General features: G+C 40.4%; 1 protein-coding gene across 1 annotated transcript in view; it reads right to left on the bottom strand.

Moving 5' to 3' along the window:
* LOC117348778 (desmocollin-3-like) overlaps positions 1-16,490 on the bottom strand; it is a 50,798-nt gene that overhangs the window by 30,159 nt on the left and 4,149 nt on the right. Inside the window, exons 2-3 of the mRNA XM_033921244.1 lie at positions 6,939-7,020; positions 1,146-1,342 (exon numbers count right to left, since the gene is read on the bottom strand). Of these exons, the coding sequence (XP_033777135.1) occupies positions 1,146-1,342; positions 6,939-7,020 (279 nt within the window). The remainder of the gene's footprint in view (positions 1-1,145; positions 1,343-6,938; positions 7,021-16,490) is intronic.

Here is a 16,490-nt window from a genome sequence, read left to right as displayed (position 1 = left end):
ACACAAAACTGTAGAAACATCCTATTCCACTTATTCAGGTGTAAACATAAATGGACAGGTATCATTCAATTTTAATTACTATAGTACTACGCAATGTCATGTAATGAAAGAATAGGCTCCCCTAAGAGTATCCCTAAAGCTGAATTAGTCTCTCCTACTGTATATATATAGTAATATACCGTAGGAGAGACTTGTCTGGACCTGAATATAGGAGCAATGCCACCCCATGTGAAGAAGAACCCTATTTGATTGCACTGCCTCCAGCAAAAATAATACAAACTAGGTATCTCCGACTCCCACACCACGAGCTTCAGAGAATAAGATGGGGAGAAATTTTTCCCTGTCCCCACTGAAACTCCTTTTCTCTTCCCATCTCTGCGAGTTCTTCTCCTGTCCTTGCCCCATTCCTGCAAGCTCTGTCCTCATCTTGCCCAAACCTCAAACACTTTAAAATCCTAAGTGTAAGAGGCTTGTGTGGTTAAGTCAGAGATGGGCAGGGATAGTGAGAAAACTCACGGGGGGACGGGATGGGGAAATTGAGTTCCTGTGGGGATAATAATCTCCGATTATTCAGATTTGCTGATAATGGAGTATATGTTGTATTGTACGTCTGTAGATTAGCTAAAGTTTCTCCCACACTTTTAAAACAATAAGAATAAAAGGCTATCCAGGCAATGCAGGAAACGTTTGAGATGAGGAATAAGGGACATCAGCTATTTTCTCTCTCCTCCTCTGGTCCATTCAGCATGTGTGAGGGGGGACAGTTACATGCAAGCTGCTGGTCACTACGGCCTCCCTGACCCAGCTTGGTTTCAAGAGCCCAGTGACAGATCCCCAAGGAAAGCAAATTCTGCAGAATGGGTCAAAACTGGCACATATTACAGCGTCATTTGGATGGGCAACTGTTGGAAACATGGAAATTGGCTACATGGACCACAGGTCTGACCCAATAGGGCTGTTCTTATGTTCTTATAAATTGATACAATCTGTCTCTGAAATCATTTTTACCAGGCTTAGGGCAGATTGAACACACCAAGTCACATCTGTAGCAATTCCCAGTTAGACTCTATCACCAAAGTGTAAATCCCCTTCCTAAGCATTATTACATTTTTATACCTTTAAATCACGTTATAGATTTTGTTTACCTTTTTGGGGGGAACCAAGACAACATGCATCTTCTTTTCATCCAGTGTTTCCAAATCCCGAATCGATATGCCAACTTTTCTTTTACCAGATAACATCATGGGATGTCTTGTGTACAACCCATCTCCAGTAATACTGAAGCCTGGATCATTTGAAATGGCAACAAAGCTGCCGGACTTCACACATTTCTCCAAGTTCACTGTATGAAAGAATTTTCAAAGAAAAGAGAGTAGAATGTCTGCAATTAAAAATGTACAAACGAAAAACAAACATTTTTAAAATCAGAGATGTGCAGCAAAATTTATCTGTCTGTGGCACGAACACCTCAACTATAAGACGATGAATATGATCTCCCTTCTCTGACATTTTTTCAGAAAACTTTAAAGATTTATCTTTTTAAGAAATTTTTAATTGATAATTAAGGGATTGCAACCTTGATGAATTTTCTGTCCAATTATTGCTTTCCTTTGTCTCCAGGGATTCAAGACAAATTTAGACAAGTTCCTGAACAAGGACATACGCTGGTAGGGCTAGTCTCGGTTAGGACACTGGTCTTTGACCAGAGGGCTGCCGCGTGAGCGGTCTGCTGGGCAAGATGGAGCACTGGTCTGACCCAGCAGCAGAAATTCTTATGTCTTTTAACTAATTTTGTGAACCAGATTGAGTCTCGTAGTTGGAATGACCCGGTACACAAGACTAAGGTTTGGATTGGATTGTTAAGTTCCAAAAAAATTAATTGAACAGCACTTGTTTACATAGATCAGGGGTCGCAACCCAATCCAGTTTTCAAAATATCCACAATGAAAAGGCGGATTGTGGGTCTTCTCCTGCCCTCGCATCGATGAGCCACTGCCTCCATGTACCATGCAAGGCCTTCATAAAAGGTCATTTCCTGCTGCTGCGATCCTTTTGCCCCGGATGCCAATCAGCTGTGCCATAGGTAGAGCAATGGGCAGGCAAGGCAGACCCAGAATATCCTGACAGCTTTGAAAAGGAATGAGCCAACCTGCTTTCTTAACTAGCAAATGCTTCTATGCCTTGTGGCTCCGGACATCCAGTCCCTGATCTAGTCTAGAACAGCGATGCTGCACGGTAGCATTCACAGCCCTAGTAAATTCTTTTTCTTTTTCTTCCCAATACACAAAATTTCAGACAGGCCCTCTCCTACTGTGCTACCCTTGAATGTCTCTTCTGTCCTATATTAACATGTAGTTCTCTCCCCTCTCCTTTTTCTACCAGTTTCTCTTTTTTTGTCTTCCCGATTTTAATGTCTTCCCGATTTAAGATTTGACATGTAGGAAACTAATAAGCGGAATTGCATATGTTAATAAAAACTTGAAACTTGATAGGGTGGAGGGAGAAGGAAGAGGGGGGGAAGGGAGAGAGAGAACATTTTAACCATTCTGAAAATGGCAGCATGTAGGGAACAAGTGAAAAATGGCACAGCAGCATTACTGGTAAAGAGATACAGTCAATGAATGTTAATTTTATTTTCCTCTGCTTTCTAACATCTTTCGTAAGCACTAGAGCACACACCTTTTAGTTTTAAAAGTGTCTGCCGCAAGTTCTCACAGTCTGACAAAAAACTGTTGACTAGTCAAATCCTGCCACCTTCTGGAGAGTAGGAATCATAGATGTAAAATAGGTTATCGGGTAAATGAAACCCTGGGTGACCCTCTTCATAAAGGTGGTTAATAAATCCCAATCAATAAACAAAATATTCTTTGTAGCCTATCCCAGTTGATATTGGTTCCATCCTCGCATCCTTATAATTCTAAACTAAACCTTAGGTTTGTATACCGCGCCATCTCCACAAGCATAGAGCTCGGCACGGTTTACAGGGTTAGGTTCAGAGATCTTCTGACTGGAAATGGTTCTATAAAACTGATTTTGCTAACAACAGCTGCTTAAAAGTTAAAACCAATTTTGGCTGGCAAAAGTAAAATACAGAAACATGAAATGAATGGTATAAGTAGTGCGACCTGTCTCCAAGTATGCAAAGCTCTATATGACCAGGAGCTTAAAATATAACATACCAGCAGCAGTAAAGCAGATATCAATGTTCATATCCCACCCAGGCCAGGAGAAGCTCTATTACTACTCTCAGTAATGAAAAACAAAATGATATTATCCAGCACTAGGTAGGGAATTCAGGAAATGGATCCCAGATAAATGCCTAAATTAAAAAGAACAATTGGCAACAAAATTTCATCTCACTCAGGTGAGCACCGGTGCCTAAATCCAATATCAATATAGCAAATGTGCCGTTTTTGATTTCTTTACCCCGAGCAGGAAATTGAACTGGATAAAGAATGCCTGATTGCCAAGTCTGAAAGTACAAGGAGGATTATTTTTACCTACCTCTCATAGAAGTTTATTTATAGTTTGGTATACTGACCATCACAGGTATCTGTCCGGTTTACAATATTAAAAATTTAAAGTAGTTAAAAAAATAAATATATATATATATTTATAATAGAAATAAAAATAGGGCAGATAAGGGCCAATTCAAGGACAAAAATTAGACAGGTTAAAAACAAGAGGAACATGGGGGAAGGGAGATTTTAAATACATTGAGAAAATAAAAATAAAAGGAAGGATAGAGGAGAGGGTAAAACAGGAGGACAGAAAGGGGGGGGGGGTCGCTTCTTAAAAGCGGTTCTCTATTTATTTGGTTTTATTTTCCCTTGATCGAGATTATTAGCCGTAATTTTGGTATGCATCTCTGAATAGAAATGTTTTGAGGTTAGTTTTAAACCTGTTTAAAGAAGGACCGATTTGTCTCTGCTCCTGACGAAGGAATCGAAAGGGAGCTCTGTCGAGTGGTGACAGGACTCCTATGGGACTCAGATAAGTCGGATCACCTTTTTGGTCACAAGGTTTTCATTATATTATATTTATCTTGATCAGTGGTTCCCAAACCTGTCCTGGAGGACCCCCAAGCCAGTTGGGTTTTCACGATAGCCCTAATGAATATGCATGACAGAGATTTGCATAAAATGGAGATGCCATGCTTATTCATTAGGGCTATCTTGAAAACCCGACTGGCCTGGGGGTCCTCCAGGACAGGTTTGGGAACCAGTGATCTTGATGACTTTTTCACATTATGATAGTCTGGGGATTTATTACTCCACTTCATTTTAATCATTTCTCACTCATTGAAAATAACACTGTGTCTTTTTTCTGAGAGATCTTATCATCAATATTTTAAAGATTTAAACAGGACTGAATGACTGAATAAGGGGCAGGACCTATTTAGACTTATGGTCTGGTGCTAGTCACCTATGAGTTGCCTGCCTGGGGTAAAGAAACCAAAAAAACGAGGTCTGTATATTGATACTGAATTTAGACACCAGTACTCACTTGAGTGAGATTGAAATTTTGTTGCTAATTGTTCTTTTTGGTTTTGAAATAGATATTTTGGCAAACTATAGTTTTTTCTTTGGGCCTATTGTATTGGTAAGTTAAAATTACCCAGTTAGATGGCAACAATGAATTATTGGCGTTGATGGGCAGTAAAGCACAGTTACTTACCGCAACAGGTGTTCTCAGGGGGACAGCAGGCAGATATTCCCCCATGTGGGTGACATCATCTGCAGAGCTCGTGTACTGTCACTTTAAACTTCTTAAGCATCTTCGAGACCGCCTGCACTGCGCATGCCTTCCCTCCCAACGCTGGCTCGCGGTTCCTCAGTTCTGTAAGCAAGCTAAGAAGCCAACCAGGGAAGATGGGAGGGATGTGGGAATATCTGCCTGCTGTCCCCAGTAAGTACCTGTGCTTTATCCTAGGACAAGCAGGCAGCGTATTCTCACATATGGGACTCCCGAGCTTACTAAATGGGATAGTGGGAGTGCTGACCATTAGGAAGAAAAATTCTGTAAATGACCGAAGGTGAGAAAGTTAACTATAAAATAAAACAAAAGAATGAGCCGAAAAGGGAAGGCAACTTGATTGGAATGAGTCCAAAAACAACAACTTTGCTTTGCAGAAAATGAAGAACCGAGGAACTGCGAGCCGACATCAGGGGAGAAGGCACTCATGCGTGCATGGTGCAGGCAGTCTCGAAGCTTTTTACGAACTTTAAGGCGACAGTACACTTTTAGCACTGTTCATACCGGGCTCCGTGGATAACGTCACCCACATGCGAGAATATGCTGCCTGCTGGTCCAAGGATAATATTATATTTTTCCCACTGCTTCTGAAAAGGGAAATTTTTTATCTTTGAACATGCATATTTTAAACGAAAACTTTTTTTTTTTGGGGGGGGGAGTAACTCCCCAAAAGTCAGCTAAAGTTAGTCAGGCACGGGAATGATGTGAGCCAAGCATGAATTCTATAAGTAGTTATGCTACAGCTGTACTGAACTCCATATTTTACTATTCAGCTAAAAATAAAATACTGAATGCAAATAATGGGCATTGAGATTTAACATAACGAATAATAAAAGCAACAATATGAAATCAGAGATCCTGTTTATTTCAGTCGAATTTAAATCACTAATCGGCCAAATGTAAAATCATGTCTTTGGGGCAGATCCCATCAAATCCAAATAGTCGGTAAAGGCCTAGTATTCTGCACAGCAGTTCTATGCACAAGTCCAAATTCATGCCCATAATTTTAGTTGTAAACACTTCTGCTAGTTCAATGGTTGGCCTTACTGTAGAGTCAGGCACAGAAATGCTAGTATGCTATAACCCACCTGCCCAGGCCCCTTCCAGGTCTAAGACACCCCCTCCCCCCACCCCCCGGAGTTATACTGTGGAATTTGACTGAAACTTATACAATGCCAACTAAAGGCAATTACATGCATGACTTCTAAATAAGGCTAATTATGACCTATTACTGCTTATTAACACCAATTACATAATAACACATAAAGACCTAAATGGTCCAGCCAGTCTGTCCAATTGTCACATTCATTATCAACTTATGATTAAACCAGCAATGAATATATAATAAGATTAAACTTAACCATTGTCTTTCTTTCACATTTCTGGGGCATAGACCATACAAGTCCACCTGGCACTATCCTTACCTGCCAACGACTGGAGCTGCCACCAAAGCCCACTCCAGACTTGTCATTTGGGAGACCTGCCCAGCACCGGCCTTAGTTCTTCACAGCTAAAGTCGTCATCTAAGCGCCAATTGACATACCAAACACACATGCAGCCATTTAAATTTTGTATTTTTATACCATTAATTTTTTAATTAGAGATTCTCTGTGTTTATCCCATGCCTATTTGAAATCCGTCATCATTTTTGTCTCCACCACCTCCTTTAAATGTTAATTAAAAAAGAATGTATTGTATATCTCAGAGGAGAAATGCATTATTTGCAACCCAAGTTTTGCAGTTTAGAGAAAAACACCAAGAGAGGAAAAAAAAGCCCTAGATGCTCCACAAAAGCCAAACTGGCCTTCTCTGGAATGTATTAAATTAGAGAATAACACAGGGACAAATTTCTCCCTGTCCCTGCGGGAGCTCATTTTCCCATCCCGTCAAGTTCTTTTCCTGTCCCTACTCCATTCCTGAAAAGCTCTGTTCTCATCTGCACAAGCCTCAAATTCTTTAAAATCATAAGTATTTGAGGCCTGTGCGGTTAAGGCAGAGCTTGCAGGAATGGGGCAGGGACAGTGACAAAGCTCACGGGGACGGGATGAGGAATTGAGTTCCTGCGGGGACAGGGGAAAATTTGTCTCTGTGTCTCTCTCTATTTTAAATCTCCTCTTTCCAAGAGATGAATACCGACAGGCAAGGACCAGTTCAGGCATTAAATTACATTGACCATTTCTTACCTCTGCCAACTAACTTTTCAGCCCCCAGTTCAGAAGGAACATTCAATTTCACTTTGCAGGCTTCGCCAAATGCTGTCAGCACCTACAGAAAAGGTAAAGTTAGATATTGAGAATCGTGACCTATTACACTGTCTCCCCAGCACAACGGGGTTCTTTCACTAAAGTGGCTTGCAGGACGCGCTCAGGTGTTCTGCGCTATCTTTGAAAGGTACATATGCCAACAACTGCATGCTAAAATATTCTTTTTTGGTGGGGGTGGCAAGGGGGCATTCCTATGCTAAACAGCGCCATCTACACTAGCACGCTATATGGTTAGCGCGTTGGTATTGCCAGAACTCTTACAGCCTTCAAAATAGGGGGCAGTAACGGGGAAATTCTATAAACAGCACCTTATATTAGGCACCGATAGGCCTCCTAATAGGGCCTAGGTTAAGAGGAAAACGCCATTTTAAATGGTATTTAAGTAAAAATTCAAAGTGCCTAAACAAAGAGGGCCAGAATAGCACCTATTGAAGCGTCCATCGCCACTGCAGGTGCCTCTAATTCCAGAAGTGGTTTTAGGTGCTGCTAGGCACCTCCCGAGGCATGATTCACATCAAAGGTAGGTGTCGGAAGTGTAGGCCTGGAAAACCCTGGCCTACATTTCCGGCACAAATCTTTGCAGGAAGCGCGATTCTCTAAACAGCGTCATCATAACTAACACATGATCGGAGACTGCTTTTAAGGCGGCCGACGACAATGGCATTGTTTAGAGACTCCAGCAGCAAGTGCCCAAATAGTCATTTTCTTAAAATGCCTTTATGATAATGGAAGGATTTGTGCATGGCCATCAATACAAAAATAGAAAACTGGCCCTTTCACAGCTGTACTAAAAATGGTCAAGCCAGGGGTGGGCAACTCCGGTCCTTGAGGGCCGGAATCCAGTTGGCTTTTCAGGATTTCCCCAATGAATATGCATGAGATCTATTTGCATGCATTGCTTTCAATGCATATCCATTGGGGAAATCCTGACCGGATTCCGGCCTTTGAGGACCGGAGTTGCCCCACCCCTGGTCTAAGCACATGGGAAAGATTTGCAAACAGGTGCATGCTAAAGAGTTTTGGGGTTGGTTTTTTTCCTGCACCTTTGTAAAAGGACCCCAATATTAAGGTTACACACAAAGGGGATATTTTCTAGACAGAGAGTGAAAAGATGTATTAAAAAAAAAAAAAACCCACTATAAACAAACAGGTTTAAAAGTATCTTTGAAATATATTACTTTTAAAGGTAAGAGTGGAGACATATCCTTATCTCACCTATTGCAAACTACAACAAAGAAATAAAAAAAACTGATATCAATTGACCAGTGGTCCATCATGCCCAGCTGTCCACTCACGCGGTGGCCCTTAGGTCATAGACCAGTGCCCAAACTGACACTAGCTTTACCTGCGTATGTTCTGGTTCAGCAGGAACTTGTCTAATTTTGTCTTGAATCCCTGGAGGGTGTTTTCCCCTATAACAGCCTCCGTTCCAGTTTTCTACCACTCTCTGGGTGAAGAAGAACCTCCTTACGTTTGTACGGAATCTGTCCCCTTTCAACTTTAGAGAGTGCCTTCTCATTCTCCCTACCTTGGAGAGGGTGAACAATCTGTCTTTATCTACTAAGTCTATTCCCTTCATTATCTTGAATGTTTCAATCATGTCCCCTCTCAGCCTCCTCTTTTCAAGGGAGAAGAGGCCCAGTTTTTCCAATCTCTCACTGTAAGGCAACTCCTCCAGCCACTTAACCATTTTAGACGCTCTTTTCTGGACCCTTTTTAGTAGTACCATGTCCTTCTTCATGTACCAGTGCTGGATGCAGTATTCCAGGTGAAGGGCGTACCATAGCCTGGTACAGCAGCATGATAACCTTCTCCGATCTGCTCGTGATCCCCTTCTTAATCATTCCTAACATTCTGTTCACCCTTTTTGCAGCCGCTGCGCATTGCGTGGATGGCTTCATCGACTTGTCAACCAGTACTCCCAGGTCTCTTTCCTAGGGGGTCTTTCCAAGTACCAGACATCCTGTATTCGTGTGTAACATTTTTATTACCGACATGCATCACCTTACACTTATCCACGTTAAACCTCATTTGCCATGTCGCGGCCCATTTCTCAAGCGTGTTTATGTCACATTGCAGGTCTTTGCAATCCTTCTGTGTCTTTACCACTCTGAATAACTTCGTATCGTCTGCAAATTTAATCACTTCACTCGTCATACCAATTTCCAGGTCATTTATAAATATGTTGAAGAGCACATGTCCAAGTACTGAACCCTGCGGCACTCCACTCATGATGTTTTTCCAGTCCGTGTAATTGTACATTTACCCCCACTCTCTGTTTCCTATCCGCCAACCAGTTTTTAATTCACATGAGTATTTCATCCTCGTTTAGTAGTTGTTAATGTGGGACCTTGTTGAATGCCTTCTGAAAATCCAGATATACAATGTCGACTGGCTCGCCCTTGTCTATCTGCCTGTTTACTCCCTCGAAGAAGTGCAGCAAGTTCATCAAGCAAGATCTTCCCTTGCTGAAGCCATGCTGGATAGTCCTCATCAGATTGTGTCTGTCAAGGTGATCAATGATGCGGTCCTTTATCAGCGACTCTACCATCTTTCCTGCTACCGAGGTCAGACTCACTGGTCTGTAGTTTCCAGGATCTCCCCTTGAACCTTTCTTGAAGATCGGCGTGACATTCGCCACTTTCCAGTCTTCCGGAATCCTTCCCGATTTGATCGACAGATTGGCTATTAGTTGAAGCAGTTCAGCTATAGCCCCTTTCAGTTCTTCGATTACCCTCGGATGAATGCCATCCGGTCCCGGGGATTTATCGTTTTTAAGCCTATCAATCTGCCTGCATACCTCTTCTAGACTGACCGTCAATCCTGTCAGTTTCCCGTCCTCTCTAAGCAGCTCTGAAAATAAAACAGTGTGCAATGAAGGCTCAGGACTCCAATATTCTTTATGTAATCAATCTGCCACAAAAAAGTGCACCCTTTAAGCAATATGAAGTAATAAAGACTTTTCAAACATTGTTGCGTTGGTCTGTGGTTAACATTTTTTTGTACCTTTAGTTAAAAGTTGGTGGCATTCCTCTATTCACCAGGTATTTCCAACACACACAGGATTAGAGCAAAACCCTGCTGACTGTTTGTGAATTGAAAAGTAAGCCAAGACGGCTTTTCTTTTCAGGAATTCCAAGACGGCATGTGCTCATTTGCTGTTTGTAGACCTCCATTACGTACAGTGAATATATAATGTTCACGGGTCATATCAGATGTGGCAGGATACACATTTCAAATCTGACATATTGTAATCACTGCCATATCTAACATATGTTTCACAACGTTTCACCTGTTCTTATGGAGTGCAGGAGTGGCCTAGTTGTTAGAGCTGCTGCCTCGTTATCCTTAGGTTGTAGGTTTGAGCCGAGCACTGCTCCTTGTGACCCTGGGCAAGTCACTTAACCCTCCACTGCCCCAGCTACCATAGTTAGATTGCGAGCCTGCTGGGACAGATAGGGAAAACTACTTAGAGCACCTGATTAGATTGTGAATCGATTGTGTGAACCGCTCGGGTGGCTTTGTCAATGGGTGATATCTCCAATCTCAACTAAACTTGAAACTTTATGATTGCAGTTTCATCGCAATTGATGCCACTTGTGTACGGCAAAATATGACCATGTCAGGCATCAGTTTTTAATCTCTGGGACCTTCTATGTAATAATAAAGACTAGGGTTGTTCCATCAAGGTCCACTTCTGGTTTACTTTCCACATTGGACCTAGTTGACTGTCTGCCTTGCTGTTTTCTTACTCCCGTTATGGTTTGTTACAATTTACATCATGGTTTTCTAGTGTTTGAGCTGAAAAGACAGCTTAGAAATATTTCATCTTTGTTTTGAAAGTGGTACTAAAACAAACCCTCCCTCATGTATTACCCCACCCATCTTTCCCTGGTTAAGCTTAGGCCCACTTTGACTAAGCTGCAGCAGAGGTTTCTACCTGGCCCAGGGGCTAAATGCTCCTAAGCTCATAGGAATTCTATCTGCGTTGGAGCATTTAGCATTCCAGGCCAAGATAGAAATCTCTACTGCAGCTTAGTGAGAGAGAGTTAATTTCCTGTAAGTTTGTCCTTTATTTCTCTTTTTTTGTCAGTATCTGTCTTGATGAAAGCCTGCTGTTGCTCTGCTGGAACTCCAATTTTCTAACCCCTCCCTTGCTTGCTATATTTTCATGCAAAGTTTCAAGTTTATTGGCTTTTAATATACCGACCATCAACAAATATCTGGCCGGTTTACAATAAAAATTTGAAAAGAAAAATTAAATAAATAAATAAATATAAAATAATCAAAGTGTACACTGAAGACATTAACTAGACAGACTTGAAAGTGAGGGAAAATGGGAAGGATGGGGGGAAGTTACATGTTAAAAGAAGAAAGGAGAAAGAGGGAAGAGGGTAAAACAAATAGGGTGGGATCGCTTTATAAAAGCAGTTGGTTGAATATAAAAGAAGAAAAAGATGAAGAATGGAAGTAAGGAGAGAAAGAAAAAAAAGAAAAGAAAAATAAATAAAATAAAAATTGGTATATAAAGGAAAAATCTAAACACAGGAAAAGGCATCGCTAAATAAGAAGGTCTTCAAACTTATCTTAAATTTGTCAAGTTGATTTTCAGGTCGGAGTAGCTGTGGCAGAGCTGTGGCAAAGCATCCTCCCTGTTAAAAGTGGTGTCCCTGTCTGCACTTTTCCACCTATCACTTCAGTCTCTCTTCTTCATAAAAGGGAGAGTTTCTGAATCCAAGGTTGTAATCATAGATAGTTCAATAAATAAATAAATGAAAGGGAGTCCGATTCCTTTCCAATTATAGTTTTTTCTGCAGCCTCAAATATGGATGCCATTATGTAGACATAGGGCTCCTTTTACTAAGGTTCACTAGCGGTTTTAGTGCACGCAGGGTATTACCATGCACTACGTGGCTAGAACTAACGCCAGCTCAATGCTGGCGTTAGCGTCTAGCAAGTGTTAATGCCCCAACGCAGTTTAATAAAAGGAGCCCAAAGTGTAAGGGAAAGGGGAGCCCCTAGGAAGGTGATTTTCTGCCTTTCAAAAACAAATAGTAAACAGTTACCAAAAATTAAAAAAGACGATAAATAAAAAGGAAATACTTTTTCATCCACGGCCCATGTAAGAGGGCTCATTATGAAGAGTTTCAAATTTATTAAAAATTTGTTATACTGACCATCACAAGTATCTGGCTGGTTTGCAATATTAAAAATTTATAAAACATTAAAAAAAGAACTAAAATAAGGCAGGTTGTAGCCTGGATAGGAACAAAGTTTGGACATATTAGATACAAGAGGAGCGGGGGGGGGCAGATTTTAATTACTTAAAGAAATATAAAGTAAAAGGAAGGGAAGAGGGGGACGGAGAATACAAGAGGAAAGGGAAGTCACTTCTTTAAAGCAGTTGAGTTCCCCAAATGACTTGGGGGTGACGTCATGGGGTTTCCCTATTTAACTGTGTGAAAAAAACACCACAGCCATCTTGACTTAGCAGCGGTAGTAAAAAATATGCAAGTGCTAATCTCACAACGGTAAGAACATGTTAGTTTGTATTTAAGTAATATTAGTAATGTTTTGAGCACCGTAGGTGGATCTTGGCTGGCAGTATCCGATTTCAATTATTTTTGTATTGCAGCCTTGAAAAAGTAAAGCGAAACGCGTTGACGGCAATGGGGGACAGATACTAAAAGCTGGAAAACTGGAAAAACTCAATCATTCACCCAATACCCAAAGATGTAAAAGGGAATCTGAACGATTCTAGTAATTTCAGGCCAATAGCAAATATTCCATTTTTAGCAAAAATGACGGAAAAAATAGTTTTTAATCAAGTTTCAGAATTCATAGAGAAAACCGGAGCATTACACAATATTATTCAACCGAGCATTCTTTAATTGGCCTGACATCCTCTGTATTATATTTTTGGGATCAGCATCAATTAGTTCTCCTTATATCCTTAGACTTATCATCAGCGTTCGACACTATTGATCACTATCTTCTCTTACGCAGACTAAGATCTATGGGAATTTCGGAAGTTGTTCTTCAGTGGCTTCAATCATATTTTCACAAACTTTCATCTAAGGTTACATTTAACAACTCTTCGGCAATGATAACTTCGACAAACTTTGGGATTCCGCAAGGTTCAATTCTATCTCCACTATTATTTAACATATTCCTGGCACCACTGTTAACCCTCAGTCAGTCAATTGGGTTTATCCCATTTGCAAATGCAGATAACGTACAATTGTTATACCCCATAGACACTAGCGCAGATGGAGAAATCACAGCAATCAATGAGAAACTTTCTAAAATATCAAAATGGTTACATGATAATAAATTGGCCCTCAATACATCCAAAACCGAGACTATGCTCTTTCCGTGTAGGGAGGGGCAGAAATTAGGAGCCAATATAATCATAAACACAACTAACCTTAAAGTAGTTATACTAAGGTAAAGATCCTTGGGGTCATAAAGCTTAACTACAACAACCAAATTAGTTCACTGGTAAGAACTTGTTTCTACAGGTTAAGATTAATCAGATCACTGTCCGCGTTTCGCAACAAATCATCACTAAATATCTTAATACATTCCCTAGTCATTTCTAAAATTGACTATTGTAATGCCCTATACAAAGGGACTTCCTTAAAAAACATTGCAATAAAAATTATCATGAAAAGAAAAAAATTTGATCATGTAACTCCACTGTTAAAGGAAAATCACTGGTTACCGGTAAACCATAGAATTACTTACAAAATAGCTTTACTCACACATAAAATACTAGTAAATAAAGCCCCAGCATTTTTAGAAATATTTCTAATACCATACATTCCAGTAAAATCTCTAAGATCAGAAGATAAATCTCTGTTAGTAATTCCCTCATTAAAAATCATTTATTCAAGGAGGGATATGATCTTTACTGTTACGGCTAGCTCCTCATATTTGGAACTTGCTTCCTTTCAACGTAAGAGAAGAAAAATTACTTAACAAGTTCAAAGGCCTACTAAAAAGTTGGCTGTTTAAGGACGCCTTTAACTGACCCATTTAAAATCATATGACCTCATTCTGGACAAGGAACACTGAAGCAGAAATTAAGTGGGTAACGTTCCTTAACCTTTTGTCTCCTTTCCCACCCTCTTTCATTTATTTTGGAATTGTATTTAATCCCCTCCCCCTCAATTGCATTTTTTTTTGTCATAACTGTTTTTTTAATGTCCTGTTTGTTGGATTTTTTATTTTTTCTATTTTTAATCTTTGTAAATCGCAGTAGATTTGGATATTGTGATCATATCAAATATTTTAAATAAACTTGAAACTTGAATAAGTACCTGTAATTCTAACTATGAATAAATAAGAGATTGAAAACAATATAAAACCAAAAACATATATATAAAAAATATTACATAACTTCAGCGAGATCAATGAGGATTTAAGCCACTTGAAGTTAAGTTACTCAGTAGTGATCTGAGGACCCTTGAAGACTGGAGTTTAGTCAGTAGATACGATAGGGAATGTGTATTGTATGAAGGAAGAATTGAAACATTTGAAGAGTAAGTTATGCTCACGGGGACAGATTAACATCTCTAACTTGGTCTACACCTAATATTTCTCCTTCAGTCCTTCCTGCCTATGATACACCCTATTAGCCATGCATTACAGCTAACCACCCCACCCATTACCAACCAATTCCTCATTCTCTCTCAAACAGATCACTTTAAATTCTACAAATATTATTTCACACAATTATGGTTGTAATAATCATCAGACCAGACATGAAAGAAGTAGTAAAATTTGGCCATAGCCTTTTTATTAATAGAACAGTTCCCGAGCTTGGAGACACAAGTTGTAAAGCAGGAAATTGCCCATGTAATATCCTACCACAAGAGCTACAGCTTAAGGGCTGACATAGACCTCCATGTCTGAGATCATAAGGTCCTGGGCATAACATTCATCTAATTAAAGCCCTGTTCTAAAGGTCCTCTTTGAGAACGTAACTCTTAGTTTCAGTATCCCCACCAGGACCTGAAGGAATGGTACAGTTTAGGAGGTGAAGAACTTTTGTGTGCAAAAGAGGAGCGGGACTTGGGTGACCAAAGAGGTTGAAAAAGCAACAGAAAAAGCTAGAAGGATGCTACAGTGCATAGGGAGAGGTATGGTCTCTAAGAAAAAGGAGGTATTGATGCCCCTGTAGGTCTCTGGTGAGACCTCACCTTCAAAAAGATATCAAAAGGATGGAGTCGGTCCAGAGAAAGGCTACTAAAATGGTCGGTGGTCATCATAAGGCGTATAGGAACAGACTTAAAGATCTTAATATGTACACTTGGAGGAAAGGCAGGAGAGGGGCGATAGAGATGTTTAAATACCTAAATGGCATAAATGCGCAGGAGGCAAGTCTCTTTCATTTGAAAGGAAGTTCTAGAATGAGAGGGCATAGGATGAAGTTCAGAGGTGATAGGTTCAGGAGGAATCTAAGGAAATACTTTTTTTATGGAAAGAGGGTAGATGCATAGAATAATTTCCTGGTAGAGGTAGTGGAGACAAAGACTGTCTTAATTCAAGAAAGGCACATGGGATCTCTTAGGGAAAGGAGGAAATAGTGGATGCTGCAGATGGACAGACTGGATGGGCCATTTGGCCTTTATCTGCCATCATGTTTCTATGTATTAAATAACTTTATTTGTATTTCCCAGTTCATTTGCTGGTTCTTGTAGTTTTGTTACTATCTTTGTAATCTGCTTTGTTCTTTATGGGATTCGGCAGAATTATAAATCTCAGATTAGATTAATGATTCCCAACCCTGTCCTGAAGGACCACCAGCCAGTCAGGTTTTCAGGATAGCCCTAATGAATATGCATGGGACAGATTGCATGCTTGAAACCTCCATTAGATGCAAATCTCTCTCATGCATATTCATTAGGGCTATCCCAAAAACCTGATTGGCTGGTGGTCCTCCAGGACAGGGTTGGGAACCACTGGATTAGAATGTATGACTGCATTCTAATCCAGTGGTTCCCAACCACTGAGATTAGCATGAGAAGAGCATGAGTAGTTGCGGAGAGCAACTTGTTAATCAATGTGGCAAAACCCACAAGTTTGGCAATGGGACAGGTGGTTGCTGCTGATTTGAGAGTTCTTCCAAAACTGTTTACATTCCCTGGGTTTCAGAGGTGCAGTGCTTAGGAGTTTTGTTAGGATGTTAAGGAATTGGTCAGGAACAAATACTGTGTTTTCCTGAAAATAAGACAGTGTCGTATATTAATTTTGGGTCCAAAAAAATACATTAGGGCTTATTTGGGGGGGAATGTCTTATTTTTTTTTCATGTACAACAATCATCTCTCCCTTCCAATTCTTCCTCTTTCCTTTCTCCTCCCCCCATGTGCAGCATCTTTCCTCCCCTCTCACCCATCCCCTTGCATCTTTGTATCCCTCCCTCCCATTTCCCTGTGAAGAAGAATCTCACCCACCCTCCTACCATG

Source organism: Geotrypetes seraphini, chromosome 15 (genome assembly GCF_902459505.1).
Source record: "Geotrypetes seraphini chromosome 15, aGeoSer1.1, whole genome shotgun sequence".
NCBI lineage: Eukaryota > Metazoa > Chordata > Amphibia > Gymnophiona > Dermophiidae > Geotrypetes > Geotrypetes seraphini.
This window is presented reverse-complemented; position numbering and strand designations above follow the sequence as displayed.